We start from the raw sequence: 14,893 nt of genomic DNA, 5'->3' as shown, positions 1-14,893 counted from the left end.
ATGTCCTTAGTCTGCTTGTCTTCAGCCAGCTGTTTGCGGGCTTTCTTGTGCATCATCTTTAGAAGAGGCTTCCTTCTGGGACGACAGCCATGCAGACCAATTTGATACAGTGTACGGCGTATGGTCTGAGCACTGACAGGCTGACCCCCCCCCCCCCCCACCCTTTCAAACTCTGCAGCAATGCTGGCAGCACTCATACGTCTATTTCCCAAAGACAACCTCTGGATATGACGCTGAGCACGTGCACTCAACTTCTTTGGTCGACCATGGCGAAGCCTGTTCTGAGTGGAACCTGTCCAGTTAAACCGCTGTATGGTCTTGGCCACCGTGCTGCAGCTCAGTTTCAGGGTCTTGGCAATCTTCTTATAGCCCAGGCCATCTTTATGTAGAGCAACACATATTTTTATCAGAGCCTCAGAGAGTTCTTTGCCATGAGGTGCCATGTTGAACTTCCAGTGACCATGAGGAAGTGTGAGAGCGATGACAACAAATTTAACACACCTGCTCCCCATTCACACCTGAGACCTTGTAACACTAACGAGTCACATAACACCGGGGAGGGAAAACGGCTAATTGGGCCCAATTTGGACATTTTCACTTAGGAGTGTACTCACTTTTGTTGCCAGCGGTTTAGACGTTAATGGCTGTGTGTTGAGTTATTTTGAGGGGACAGCAAATTTACACTGTTATACAAGCTGTACACTCACTACTTTACATTGGTGTAAAGTGTAATTTCTTCAGTGTTGTCACATGAAAAGATATGCTCAAAAATATACAAAAATGCGAGGGGTGTACTCACTTGTGTGATATACTGTATATATAATATACAATTAGCCAATTAAAATGTTTATCTGACTCCATAAAGATAATTAAAATATATACATGCAAGCATTAGGCAATGAGTTGACATTGAATCGCAAGAATTGGTCTGAGAATTGTCTATATCAAAGGCAGATATTTAATTAACTTTGCACAATGAATGGATTCACATACAAGGGATAAAGCTTAAGTTATAAAACATTAACAAGCATTACAAACCATACTTCTAGGCATACAGTGGGGTAAAAAAGTATTTAGTCAGCCACCAATTGTGCAAGTTCTCCCTCTTAAAAATATGAGAGAGGCCTGTAATTTTCATCATAGGTACACTTCAACTATGACAGACAAAATGAGAAAAAAAAATCAGAAAATCACATTGTAGGATTTTTTATGAATTTATTTGCAAATTATGGTGGAAAATAAGTATTTGATCAATAACAAAAGTTTATCTCAATACTTTGTTATATACCCTTTGCTGGCAATGACAGAGGTCAAACGTTTTCTGTAAGTCTTCACAAGGTTTTCACATACTGTTGCTGGTATTTTGGCCCATTCCTCCATGCAGATCTCCTATAGAGCAGTGATGTTTTGGGGCTGTTGCTGGGCAACACGGACTTTCAACTCCCTCCAAAGATTTTCTATGGGGTTGAGATCTGGAGACTGGCTAGGCCACTCCAGGACCTTAAAATGCTTCTTACAAAGCTACTCCTTCGTTGCCCGGGCGGTGTGTTTGGGATCATTGTCATGCTGAAAGACCCAGCCACGTTTCATCTTCAATGCCCTTGCTGATGGTAAGCTTTGTTACTTTGGTCCCAGCTCTCTGCAGGTCATTCACTAGGTCCCCCCGTGTGGTTCTTGGATTTTTTTCCCCCACCGTTCTTGTGATCATTTTGACCCCGCGCCGGTGAGATCTTGCGTGGAGCCCCAGATTGAGGGAGATTATCAGTGGTCTTGTATGTCTTCCATTTCCTAATAATTGCTCCCACAGTTGATTTCTTCAAACCAAGCTGCTTACCTATTGCAGATTCAGTCTTCCCAGCCTGGTGCAGGTCTACAATTTTGTTTCTGGTGTCCTTTGACAGCTCTTTGGTCTTGGCCATAGTGGAGTTTGGAGTGTGACTGTTTGAGGTTGTGGACAAGTGTCTTTTATACTGATAACAAGTTCAAACAGGTGCCATTAATACAGGTAACGAGTGGAGGACAGAGGAGCCTCTTAAAGAAGAAGTTACAGGTCTATGAGAGCCAGAAATCTTGTTTGTTTGTAGGTGACCAAATACTTATTTTCCACCATAATTTGCAAATTAATTAATTAAAAATCCTACAATGTGATTTTCTGGATTTTTTTTCTTATTTTGTCTGTCATAGTTGAAGTGTACCTATGATGAAAATTACAGGGCTCTCTCATCTTTTTAAGTGGGAGAACTTGCACAATTGGTGGCTGACTAAATACTTTTTTGCCCCACTGTATACTGTAGAGCCTAAGGTTAACTTATAAGACAAAGCATGAACAAAGAGATGCCTATTAGGCCAGTGGCCTAGAAGCCTAGGAAATGATAATTGATCATACAACCTTCCTCCATGGACTGGATACAGGAGAAGAGCAAGAACAAAGGCATTTAATTCCATTTATAATATATGAAAGTGTACATTTCAACCTAAAACCAACCACTATTGACCATTACCATTAACGTAAACACTCCCATGGCCAATCGCAACAGTGTGTCACAGAATTTAAAGGTGTGTGTGTGGGATGAGACCTATGTAAATAAAGCAGAATTCCTAAGAAGACAAAACGTTTACATAATAGAGTAATTTAGAGCTAGAGATCATCATTCATATAGATAGCAGAGTTATCCTCCGTGAACATGTTTCAGATAGATACCAAACATGGATAATGTAGTATCATTCTGTCACTCATTCAATAGTCAGTCCTCTGGATACTGTAACAGAGATATACATTTTGGCCCCTCAGAGGGAGAAGGGCTAACTAGTCTTTGAGCATTGTCCTTTGTGCTTTCCTTGTGTTCCTGGACCATTTGCCACGCAACTCCATGTGTCAGAGAGCACATAAATGAAGGCCAACAAAATACCTCCTGAATAAACTAGAAACAAATTAAGTGAATGTGGTTTTAATGTATTTATTTATATAGAGAGTATGTGAATGTTTGTTTGTCCTTGATCCTCCTCAGACACTGGAGGGAGCTGATGCAGAGGACTAACACCAGCTTTGAGATGAATCCAGACACCTTCACTCTAGAGAACATGTTCGCCATGGAGCTGAACAAGTATGGCAATGTCATCGGTGAGATTGTCACCTCAGCTGTCAAAGAGCTCAGTATTGAGAAGGCAAGCAACCCCTTTAGGACGTTTATTTCATCACACAAAGCTGTACTTGTACAATTCTCTTTGCGGTGTGTTCAACATTGTATGGTCAGTATCAATAACTAAACATTGAGTTTATATGGCATTTACATTTAGATAATGGGTATATGTGTGTTTGTGTACAGGGAGTGACGGAGGTAGTGGAGACCTGGGAGAATATGAAGTTTAGTGTGCAGCGCTACTTCAAAGGCACCCAGGAACGTGGCTCTATCCTGGGGGTGGTGGACGAGATTCTGCAGAACCTGGATGATAACGCCATGAACCTTCAGAGTATGGCAGGCAGCCGCTTCGTAGGGCCCTTCCTGGCCACCGTACAACAGTGGGAGAAGAGCCTGTCCCTCATCAGCGAAGTCATAGAGGTCAGTCAACGTCCCAAATAGCACCCTATTCCATATATAGTGCACTACTTTTTACCAGGGCCCATAGTGCATTATGTAGGGAATAAGGTGCCCTTTGGGTCACAGCCAGTGACCTTTGGGTCCTAGTTCATGGAAGAGTTCAAATACTGTTGCGTACAACTCTCATCACAAGCTCATTGTCCTTTGAAACCACCGTTGAGTATAATGGTAACCACCCATACAGGATCTGTCCTGAAATGATATGGCATCTCCTAAGGTTTGGATGCTGGTGCAGCGGAAGTGGATGTACCTAGAGAGCATCTTCATTGGAGGGGATATCCGCTCTCAGTTACCTGAGGAAGCCAAGAAATTTGACAACATTGACAAAATGTTCAAAAAGGTGATTGACTTGAGTCCCACTTCTATTAGAACATAATTAAACACAACACGTAATGCTTTTAGACAGTATTGTCTTACTTAGTTTTGTGTGCTTGCATGGTCTACTCTAGATTATGACAGATACAGTGAAGGACCCGGGAATTAAGAGGTGCTGTCTGGTGCCCAACCGGCTGACTGACCTGCAGAGTCTGAGTGATGGTTTGGAGCGCTGCCAGAAGAGTCTCAACGACTACCTGGATTCCAAACGTAACGCCTTCCCTCGCTTCTTCTTCATCTCCGACGACGAGCTGCTCAGCATCCTGGGTAGCAGCGACCCTGTCTGCGTCCAGGAGCACATAATAAAGGTACTGTAGCATGTCACTACAGGCCAGAGATGGTTCTCTTCAGGTGATCAAAGGTGTAGTCATCTTTGTGGCTTTTGTTTCTTAAAGTGTGTGGAGTTAACGTTGCCTTTTCTCTCCCTTTTTCCTCCCACCCAGATGTATGACAACATAGCGTCTCTGCGGTTTGACGTGGGGGGTAACGGGGAGACGGTGGCTGGGGCCCTGGTGTCTGCGGAGGGAGAGGTGATGGACCTGAAGCGGCCGGTGCCAGCCGAGGGCCGGGTGGAGGACTGGATGACTGGAGTACTGCTGGAGATGAGGAGGACCAACAGACTCATCACCAAGGAAGCCATCTTCCGCTACTGTGAAGACAGGGGCAGGTTAGTGTGTTTCAGAAACACTCCTGTCTTCAAAGTAAAACTTTGTATGTGTGTAAGATGCCAGTGAAATATTCAGCAGCACCAGTCCATAGTGTGTGTTTCCCTCAGGATCGACTGGATGTTGCTGTACCAGGGGATGGTGGTGCTGGCTGGGAACCAGGTGTGGTGGACCTGGGAGGTGGAGGACGTCTTCCAGAAGGTGAAGAAGGGAGACAAGCAAGCGCTGAAGAACTACGCCAAGAAGATGCACCAGCAAATAGACGAGCTGGTGACACGCATCACTCAGCCCATGAAGAAGAACGACCGAAGCAAGATCAACACTGTCCTCATCATCGACGTCCATGCCAGGGACATTGTGGACAACTTTGTCCGGGACAGGTAGGGAACAACATAGTGCTTTGTTATTATACATACTGTACTGCATGCAGTGACATATGACTTCAGATGAAAACTAGATGATGTTTCTCCTCATTTCTCTCTCATGCAGTATAATGGACGCCCGTGAGTTTGAGTGGGAGAGCCAGCTGAGGTTCTACTGGGACCGGGAGCCCGATGATCTGTTTGTGCGCCAGTGCAGCGCTGCTTTCTCCTATGGTTATGAGTACATGGGACTGAATGGTCGTCTGGTCATCACCCCTCTGACTGACCGCATCTACCTCACCCTTACACAAGTACAATACCTGAACCTCAGAAAGCTTTGTCAGTCTGTATTTATACACTGTTGAATGATGGAGGTGAATGATTTTGTCTAACTGTAACTACCACCGTGTTTGTGCTTGCCTCAGGCCCTGTCCATGTACCTGGGTGGAGCCCCCGCGGGCCCGGCTGGAACGGGGAAGACAGAGTCCACCAAGGACCTGGCCAAGGCTCTGGGTCTCTTGTGTGTGGTCACCAACTGTGGAGAGGGCATGGACTACATGGTGACGCCCCTCACACCAAACTTAAAGCTTTATTTCCTCTATTGTAGTCCACATGAATAGTTTCTTTATTTACCTCGTGTATTCATTTATCATGCTTCTCCTCTCCTCTGTCTTCCCCCTCCTCTGTGTCCAGGCTGTGGGGAAGATATTGTCTGGCCTGGCCCAGTGTGGTGCCTGGGGCTGCTTTGATGAGTTCAACCGCATCGATGCCTCTGTGCTGTCTGTCATCTCCTCCCAGATCCAGACAATCCGCAACGCTCTCATCCTGCACCTCAAGAGGTTCCATGTAAGTTATTATGACACACAGTCATCTCTTAGATGTCTGGAGACTGCCTGGACAGTTCTGGATTGGGAGAGGGTGATACTAAAAGCTTGCAATTTGAGTAGGTAAACACAAAAGATTGCTATTTTACCCCCAAAATTCGTGGTATCCAATTGTTAGTAGCTACTATCTTGTCTCATCGCTACAACTCCCGTACAGGCTCGGGAATGACGAAGGTTGAAAGTCGTGCGTCCTCCGATACACAACCCAACCAAGCCGCACTGCTTCTTAACACAGCGCGCATCCAACCCGGAAGCCAGCCGCACCAATGTGTCGGAGGAAACACCGTGCACCTGGCAACCTTGGTTAACGTGCACTGCGCCCGGCCCACCACAGGAGTCGCTGGTGCGCGATGAGACAAGGATATCCCTACCGGCCAATCCCTCCCTAACCCGAACGACGCTAGGCCAATTGTGCGTCGCCCCACGGACCTCCCGGTCGCGGTCGGTTACAACAGAGCCTGGGCGCGAACCCAGAGTCTCTGGTGGCACAGCTGGAGCTGTAATGCAGCGCCCTTAACCACTGTGCCACCCGGGAGGCCCGTTTTGGGATGTTTTCCCTCAAAACTGTTGGTGACATTGACTCAGGACGATTTTAACTCAGTACTCTGTATGTGTTGTGGGTGTCAGTTTGAAGGCCAGGAGATCAGCATGGATGACCGCATGGGCATCTTCATTACTATGAACCCTGGCTACGCTGGACGCACAGAGCTGCCTGAGTCAGTCAAAGCCCTGTTCAGACCCGTGGTCGTCATCGTTCCTGACCTGCAGATGATCTGTGAGATCATGCTCTTCTCAGAGGGATTCCTCTTGGCTAAGGTGAGCAGCACATCCTCTCATCAACACACACACACACACACACACACACACACACAAAAACACACGTACAATATTATAGATAAGTGTTGTCTGACATTGTTAGATGCACACTAACTCAGTTAGTCATCTTCCTTTGAATGTAGATTCTGGCCAAGAAGATGACGGTGCTGTACAAGCTGGCCAGGGAGCAGCTGTCTAAGCAGTTCCACTATGACTTTGGCCTGCGGGCTCTGAAATCTGTGTTAGTGATGGCTGGAGAACTGAAGAGAGGCTCACCAGACCTCAATGAGGTAAAGACCTGTGAAATTATGCAAAGTCCACTGTGATACGATTCCTATGTGTTGTACTTATAGTAAGGAGACAAGGAGAGCATTTATCATTTTCTAGAAGTTTTGGGTGGTTTTATCTCATTGCCTTCTTTGACAATCTCTCTCTTTCTCTATCCCTCTGTCTTTTTTCATTCTCTCTCCCGTTCTCCTTCCTCACCTACTCCTCACCCTCTCTCTCCATTTTTCTCTCTCAGGATGTGGTGTTGATGCGTGCCCTGCGGGACATGAACCTGCCTAAGTTTGTGTTTGAGGATGTGCCTCTGTTCCTGGGGCTGATCTCAGACCTGTTCCCGGGGCTTGACTGCCCCCGTGTGTGCTACCCCAGCTTCAATGATGCTGTGGAGCAGACCCTGATGGAGAACAAATACCTCATCCTGTCCAACCAGGTGCCCTGGCTACTCTTCTCTGTCTAAACTTTAAATCTCAGAGCATAGGCAACTTTGTGAAAATGTCCATCCGCATTGAAAGATGACTAATTATTATTTCTACACATGAAAGTGAAGATGTTGATAAGTCCCTGTTTCTAATGCTGAGTGTCTGTGGTGTTCAGGTGGATAAGGTGGTGCAGATGTATGAGACCATGATGACCAGACACACCACTATGGTGGTGGGCCCCACAGGTGGAGGCAAGTCAGTGGTCATCAGCACTCTGTGCCAGGCCCAGACCAGGTCAGTGCCTCTCAGACCAATGTGACAGCTGGCATCACAACAGCCTTGCTTCTCAAAGCGTTCAACAGAGAGTGTTTTTAGGAATAGTAGCCCTCATAATTGTGGTTGTTTTCATGCCTACAGGTTAGGCTTGGTGACCAAGCTTTACTGCCTGAACCCTAAAGCCATGAGTGTCATCGAGGTGTACGGCATTCTGGACCCTGTCACCCGTGACTGGACTGATGGGATACTGTCCAACATCTTCAGAGACATCAATAAGCCCACTGACAAAAAAGAGAGGCGGTAAGACCATGTCACTGCCATTCCCTTGTAGAGTTCAACCTGAAGTTTCTAGGTATTTTGTTGTATCCAATGCTACACTCTAGACCCAAACTGTTATAGATCTATATCCATCCTGCCCTGCCTTTCTAAAATCTTCGAAAGCCAAGTTAACAAACAGATCACTGACCTTTTCGAATCCCACCCTACCTTCTCCACTATGCAATCTGGTTTCCGAGCTGGTCATGGGTGGACATCAGCCATGCTCAAGGTCCTAAACGATATCATAACCGCCATCGATAAAAGACAGTACTGTGCAGCTGTCTTCATCGACCTGGCCAAGGCTTTCGACTCTGTCAATCACCGCATTCTTATCGGCAGACTCAATAGCATTGGCTTCTCAAATGACTGCATCTCCTGATTCACCAACTACTTCTCAGATAGAGTTCAGTGTGTCAAATCGGAGAGCCTATTGTCCGGACCTCTGGCAATCTCTATGGGTGTGCCACAGGGTTCAGTTCTCGAGCCGACTCTTTTCTCTGTATATATCAATGATGTCGCTCTTGCTGCTGGTGACCCTCTCTGATCCACCTCTACGCAGACGACACCATTCTGTATACCTCTGGCCCTTCTTTGGACACTGTGCTAACAAACCTCCAAACGAGCTTCAATGCCATACAACACTCCTTCCGAGGCCTCCAACTGCTTTTAAATGCAAGTCAAACTAAGTGCATGCTCTTCAACCGATTGCTGTCCGCACCCTCCCACCCTACTAGCATCACTACTCTGGACGGTTCTTACTTAGAATATGTGGACCACTACAAATACCTAGGTGTCTGGTTAGACTGTAAACTCTCCTTCCAGACTCACATTAAGCATCTCCAATCCAAAATCAAATCTAGAATCTGCTTCCTATTTCGCAACACAGCCTCCTTCACTCATGCTGCCAAACATACCCTCATAAAACTGACTATCCTACCGATCCTTGACTTCGACGATGTCATTTACAAAATAGCCTCCAACACTCTACTCAGCAAACTGGATGTAGTCTATCACAGTGCCATCCGTTTTGTCACCAAAGCCCCGTATACTACCCACCACTGCGACCTGTATGCTCTCGTTGGCTCGCCCTCATTACATACTCGTCGCCAAACTCCAGGTCATCTGTAAGTCTATGCTAGGTAAAGCCCCACCTTATCTAAGCTCACTGGTCACCATAGCAATACCCACCCTTAGCACGTGCTCCAGCAGGTATATTTCACTGGTCACCCCCAAAGCCAACACTTCCTTTGGCTGCCTTTCCTTCCAGTTCTCTGCTGCCAGTGACTGGAACGAATTGCAAAAAGCACTAAAGCTCGTGTCTTATATCTCCCTCTAACTTTAAGCATCAGCTGTCCGAGCAGCTTACCGATCACTGTACCTGTACACAGCCAATCTGTAAATAGCACACCCGACTACCTAATCTCCATATTGTTCTTATCCTCTTGCTCTTTTTCACCCCAGTATCTCTACTTGCACATCATCATCTGCACATCTATCATTCCAGTGTTAATGCTAAATTGTAATTATTTTGCCTCCATGGCCTATTTATTGCCTTACATCCCTACTCTTCTACATTTACACACACTGTACGTAGATATTTCTATTGTGTTATTGACTGTACGTTTGTTTATGTGTAGCTCTGTGTTGTTGTTTTTGTCGCACTGCTTTGCTTTATCTTGGTCAGGTCACAGTTGTAAATGAGAACTTGTTCTCAACTGGCCTACCTGGTTAAATAAAGGTGAAATACATTTTTTATAAAATATATATATACAGTGCCTTCGGAAACAATTCAGACCCCTTGACGTTTTCCAGATTTTGTTATGTGACAGACAGACAACCTTATTCTAAAATGGATTAAATAAATAACAATTCCTCAGCAATCTACACACAATACCCCATATTGACAAAGCAAAAACAGTTTTTTATAAATTTCTGCAAATGTATTAATAATAAAAAGCAGAAATACCTTATTTACATATTATTGATACCCTTTGCTATGAGACTCGAAATTGAGCTCAGGTGCATCCTGGTTTTCCATTGATCATCCTTGAGATGTTTCTACAACTTGATCAGTGTCCACCTGTGGTAAATTCAATTGATTGGATATGATTTGGAAGGCACACACCTGTCTATATACGTTCCCACAGTTGACAGTGCATGTCAGATTAAAAACCAAGTCATGAGGACAAAGGAATTATCCGTAGTGCTCCGAGACAGGATTATGTCGAGGCACAGATCTGGGGAAGGGTACCAAAACATTTCTGCAGCATTGAAAGTCCCCAAGAACACAGTGGCCTCCATCATTCTTAAATGGAAGAAGTTTGGAACCACCAAGACTCTTCCTAGAGCTGGCCACCCGGCCAAACTGAGAAATCAGGGGAGAAGGGCCTGGGTCAGGGAGGTGACCGAGAACCCGCTAGCCACTCTGACAGAGCCCTAGAGTTCCTCTGTGGAGATGGGAGAACCACTCCACCAATCAGGCCTTTATGGTAGTGGCCTAACGGAAGCCACTCTTTAGTAAAAGGCAGATGACAGCCCGCTTGGAGTTTGCCAAAAGACACCTAAAAACTCTCAGAACATGAGAAACAAGATTCTCTGGTCTGATAAAACCAATATTGAACTATTTGGTCTGAATGCCTAGCATCACATCTGGAGGAAACGTGGCTCCATCCCTACAGTGAAGCACGGTGGTGGCAGCATCATGCTGTGGGGATGTTTTTCAGCAGCAGGGACTGGAAGACTAGTCAAGATCGAGGCAAAGATGAACGGAACAAAGTACAGAGAGATCCTTGATGAAAACCTGCTCCAGAGCACACAGGACCTCAGACTGGGGCGAAGATTCACCTTCCAACAGGACAATGAGTCTAAGCACACAGCCAAAACAACGCAGGAGTGGCTTTGGGACAACTCCCCGAATGTCCTTGAGTGGCCAAGCCAGAGCACAGACTTGAACCCAATCGAACATCTCTGAAGAGACCTGAAAAAAGCTGTCCAGCAATGCTCCCCATCCAACCTGACAGAGCTTGAGAGGATCTACCGAGAAGAATGGGAGAAATTCCCCAAATACAGGTGTACCAAGCTTATAGCGTCATACCCAAGAACACTCGAGGCTGTAATCGCTGCCAAAGTTGCTTCAACAAAGTACTGAGTAAAGGATCTGGATACTTATGTAAATGTGATATTTCATTTTTTTTTAAATAAATGACCAAACATTTCAAAACTGTTTTTGCTTTGTCATTGTGGGTTATTGTGTGTCAATACTTTCCAAAGGCACTGTGTATATACAGTACCAGTCAAAAGTTTGGTTACACCTACTCATTCCAGGGTTTTTCTTAATTTGAACTGTTTTCTACATTGTAGAATAATAGTGAAGACATTAACACTATGAAATAACACATATGGAATCAGGTAATAATAATTATTCAAAGTAGCCACCCTTTGCCTTGATGACAGCTTTGTGCACGCTTGGCATTCTCACAACCAGCTTCAAGAGGTAATCACCTGGAATGCATTTCAATTAACTTCTTGACGCTACCCATCCCTGTCGCGGGATCATTTTCGTCAGCAACCGCTGAATAGCATAGCGCAACAGTCAAATAATATTACTAAAAAATATTCATATTCATGAAATCACAAGTGCCATATTGCAAAACACAGCTTAGCCTTTTGTTAATCCACCTGTCGTCTCAGATTTTGAAATTATGCTTTACAGCGAAAGCAATCCAAGCGTTTGTGTAAATTTATCGATAGCCTAGCATAGCATTATGTACACTTTGCATCAGGAAGCTTGGTCACGAAAATCAGAAAAGCAATCAAATTAACCGTTTACCTTTGATCTTTGGATGTTTTCACTAACGAGACTCCCAGTTACACAGCAAATGTTCCTTTTGTTCCATAAAGATTATTTTTATACCCAAAATACCGATGTTTGTTTGTCGCGTTATGTTCAGAAATCCACAGGAAAGAGCGGTCACGACAACGCAGACGGAAATTCCAAATAGTCTTCATAATGTTCATAGAAACATGTCAAACGTTTTTTATAATCATTCCACACGTAGTTTTTAAAATATATATTCGATAATATATCAACCGGATGTGTGTAGGTTTTTCAATAACAGCGGGAGGAACAATGGCGGCTTTACTCTGTAGAGCAAAAACTCACTCTGAGAGCCCCCACCTATCCACTTACGCGATGTGATCTTTCACGCTCATTTTTCAAAATAAAAGCCTGAAACTATGTCTAAAGACTGTTGTCACTTTACGGAAGCCAGAGAAAAAGGAATCTGGTTGATATCCCTTTAAATGGAGGACAGGCATGCATAGGAACAGAAGGGTTTCAAAACAAGAGGCACTTCCTGATTGGATTTTCCTCAGGGTTTCGCCTGCAATATCAGTTCTGTTATACTCACAGACAATATTTTGACAGTTTTGGAAACTTTAGAGTTTTCTATCCTAATCTGTCAATTATATGCATATTCTAGCATCTGGTCCTGAGAAATAGGCTGTTTACTTTGGGAACGTTATTTTTCCAAACATAACAACAGTGCCCCCTAGCTTCAAGATGTTAACAGGTGTGCCTTGTTAATTTGTGGAATTTCTTTCCTTCTTAATGCAAGAAACGAAGACCCAAAGTTACCTTTGCTGCAGAGGATAAGTTCATTAGAGATACCAACCTCAGAAATTGCAGCCCAAATAAATGCTTCACAGATTTCAAGTAACAGTCACATCTTCACATCAACTGTTCAGAGGAGACTGCGTGAATCAGGCCTTCGTGGTCGAATTGCTGCAAAGAAACCACTACTGAAGGACACCAATAATAAGAAGAGACTTGCTTCGACCAAGAAACTACGAGCAATGGACATTAGACCGATGGAAATCTGTCCTTTGGTCTGATGTGTCCAAATTTGAGTTTTTGGTTCCAACCCTGTGTCTTTGTGAGATGCAGAGTAGGTAAACGGATGATCTCTGCATGTGTATGGTAAACGGATGATCTCTGTGAAGCATGGAGGAGTAGGTGTGATGTTGTGGGAGTGCTTTGCTGGTGACACTGTTATTTATTTAGAATTCGAGGCACACTTAACCAGCATGGCTACCACAGTATTCTGCAGCGATACGCCATTCCATCTGGTTTGCGCTTAGTGGGACCATCATTCGTTTTTCAACAGGACAATGACCCAAAACACATATGCAGGCTGTGTAAGGGCTACTTGACCAAGAAGGAGAGTGATGGAATTCTGCATCAGATGACCTGGCCTCCGCAATCAACCGACCTGGTTTGGGATGAGTTGGACCTCAGAGTGAAGGAAAAGCAGGAAACAAGTGCTCAGCATATGTGGGAATTCCTTCAAGTTGATTGAAAAAGCATTCCAGGTGACTACCTCATGAAGCTGGTTGAGAGAATGCCAAGAGTGTTCAAAGCTATCATCAAGGCAAAGGGTGGCTACTTTGAAGAATCTCAAATATAAAATGTTTTATGATAATTTTTTGGTTTACTACATGATTCCATATGTTATTTCATCGTTTTAATGTCTTCACTATTATTCTACAGAATATATATTATTTTACACTAATACAATTGCTCTATTTTCATGTCATCTGACCATAGCAGCAGTTCTAATCCAAGTGCCAATGCCATTTAGCAAACTCCAGGTGTTTACATTTGTTGGAGAGCATGCAAATAGAGCTCTTTGGCCACGCATACCAGTAAGGAAATAAGGATGCACAAGCAGAAAAGAACCGAATACTATTAATTACTGTAAAATATAGTGGTTTATCTTTAATTTTATGGGGCTATTTTGCATCCACTGGTCCTGGGGTCCTTATTAATGTTATTGGCAGTATGAACTTGTTACAACTTCTAACAGTGGTGAGTGGAGGAGTCAAGCGCAGAGAGCAGGTAATTCAGTTCGTGGATATTTTATTCCATAGACTGTGGCGCCACGACATGCAAAACACCAGGGCGCATGAAACAACCCGTCCCAAAATACAGCGGACTAAAAACTGTCCGGAAAAATACTGATTACACTCATACACCAGATAACAGGAAAACAAGCCCGCACAAATACCCAGCGGGCCTAGTGCCCTTAAGTAGCCAACAAACAAACACTAACTCAAAACAGGTGTACCCAATTACCCAATAAACAGAAACAAACGGAAAGGGAATCGATGGCAGCTAATAGGCCGGCGACGACGACCGCCGAGCGCCGCCCGAACAGGAAGAGGCACCATCTTCGGCGAGATTCGTGACAGAACTTTACCCAGTACCTAGATAAAAACCTGGTTGCCTCTGCCAGTAGGCTGAAACTTGTCCGCAAGTGGATCGTCCAGCAAGACAATAACCCCAAGCACACATCAAAATCCACATATAAATGATTAATTGACCACAAAATCAGCATTTTGCAATGGCCATCTCAGTCTCTGGACTTGAACCCCTTTGAAAACTTGTGGTTTGAATTGAAGAGGGTAGTTCTAAAGCGCAGACAATGGATATCAAGGGTCGGAAAATATTATTTATGGAGGAATGGTCTGAGATCCCTCCCAATGTGTTCTCCAATCTCATAAAGCATGTTAGAAAAAGGTTCAGTGCCGTTATCCTTGCAAGGTGAGGTATGGAAAGGTATTGAAATAATAATAATAATAATAATAATAATAATAATAATAATAATTTTGACCCCTATCTTTTTGAGAAAAAAAATCTTACTTGTTAAACAAAATCTCTTTTTCTTAGCAATTGTATTAGTATAAAATAATATGATTTCCTTTTTTTTAGCATACAATAAAGCACATTATTTGTATTATTTATTTTATGTGGTATTTTTTGTTCATCTTTATCAAGGGTGGCAATAATTTGGAACCTGACTGTATATCTCTTGTTGCCACATGAACTCTTACCTA

The 14,893-nt window shown here is 44.1% G+C and overlaps 1 protein-coding gene across 1 annotated transcript in view; it reads left to right on the top strand.

The window, feature by feature from the left end:
* dnah10 (dynein axonemal heavy chain 10) overlaps positions 1-14,893 on the top strand; it is a 60,079-nt gene that overhangs the window by 24,450 nt on the left and 20,736 nt on the right. Inside the window, exons 26-39 of the mRNA XM_036979869.1 lie at positions 3,009-3,169; positions 3,331-3,560; positions 3,817-3,939; positions 4,049-4,282; positions 4,418-4,641; positions 4,750-5,019; positions 5,129-5,312; positions 5,427-5,561; positions 5,695-5,847; positions 6,513-6,701; positions 6,845-6,991; positions 7,225-7,416; positions 7,581-7,699; positions 7,823-7,981. Of these exons, the coding sequence (XP_036835764.1) occupies positions 3,009-3,169; positions 3,331-3,560; positions 3,817-3,939; positions 4,049-4,282; positions 4,418-4,641; positions 4,750-5,019; positions 5,129-5,312; positions 5,427-5,561; positions 5,695-5,847; positions 6,513-6,701; positions 6,845-6,991; positions 7,225-7,416; positions 7,581-7,699; positions 7,823-7,981 (2,520 nt within the window). The remainder of the gene's footprint in view (positions 1-3,008; positions 3,170-3,330; positions 3,561-3,816; positions 3,940-4,048; positions 4,283-4,417; positions 4,642-4,749; positions 5,020-5,128; positions 5,313-5,426; positions 5,562-5,694; positions 5,848-6,512; positions 6,702-6,844; positions 6,992-7,224; positions 7,417-7,580; positions 7,700-7,822; positions 7,982-14,893) is intronic.

The sequence above is a fragment of the Oncorhynchus mykiss genome, chromosome 6 (genome assembly GCF_013265735.2).
Source record: "Oncorhynchus mykiss isolate Arlee chromosome 6, USDA_OmykA_1.1, whole genome shotgun sequence".
Classification (NCBI taxonomy): domain Eukaryota; kingdom Metazoa; phylum Chordata; class Actinopteri; order Salmoniformes; family Salmonidae; genus Oncorhynchus; species Oncorhynchus mykiss.
The sequence above is the reverse complement of the archived record's forward strand: the minus strand, read 5'-3'. Positions and strand labels throughout refer to the sequence as shown.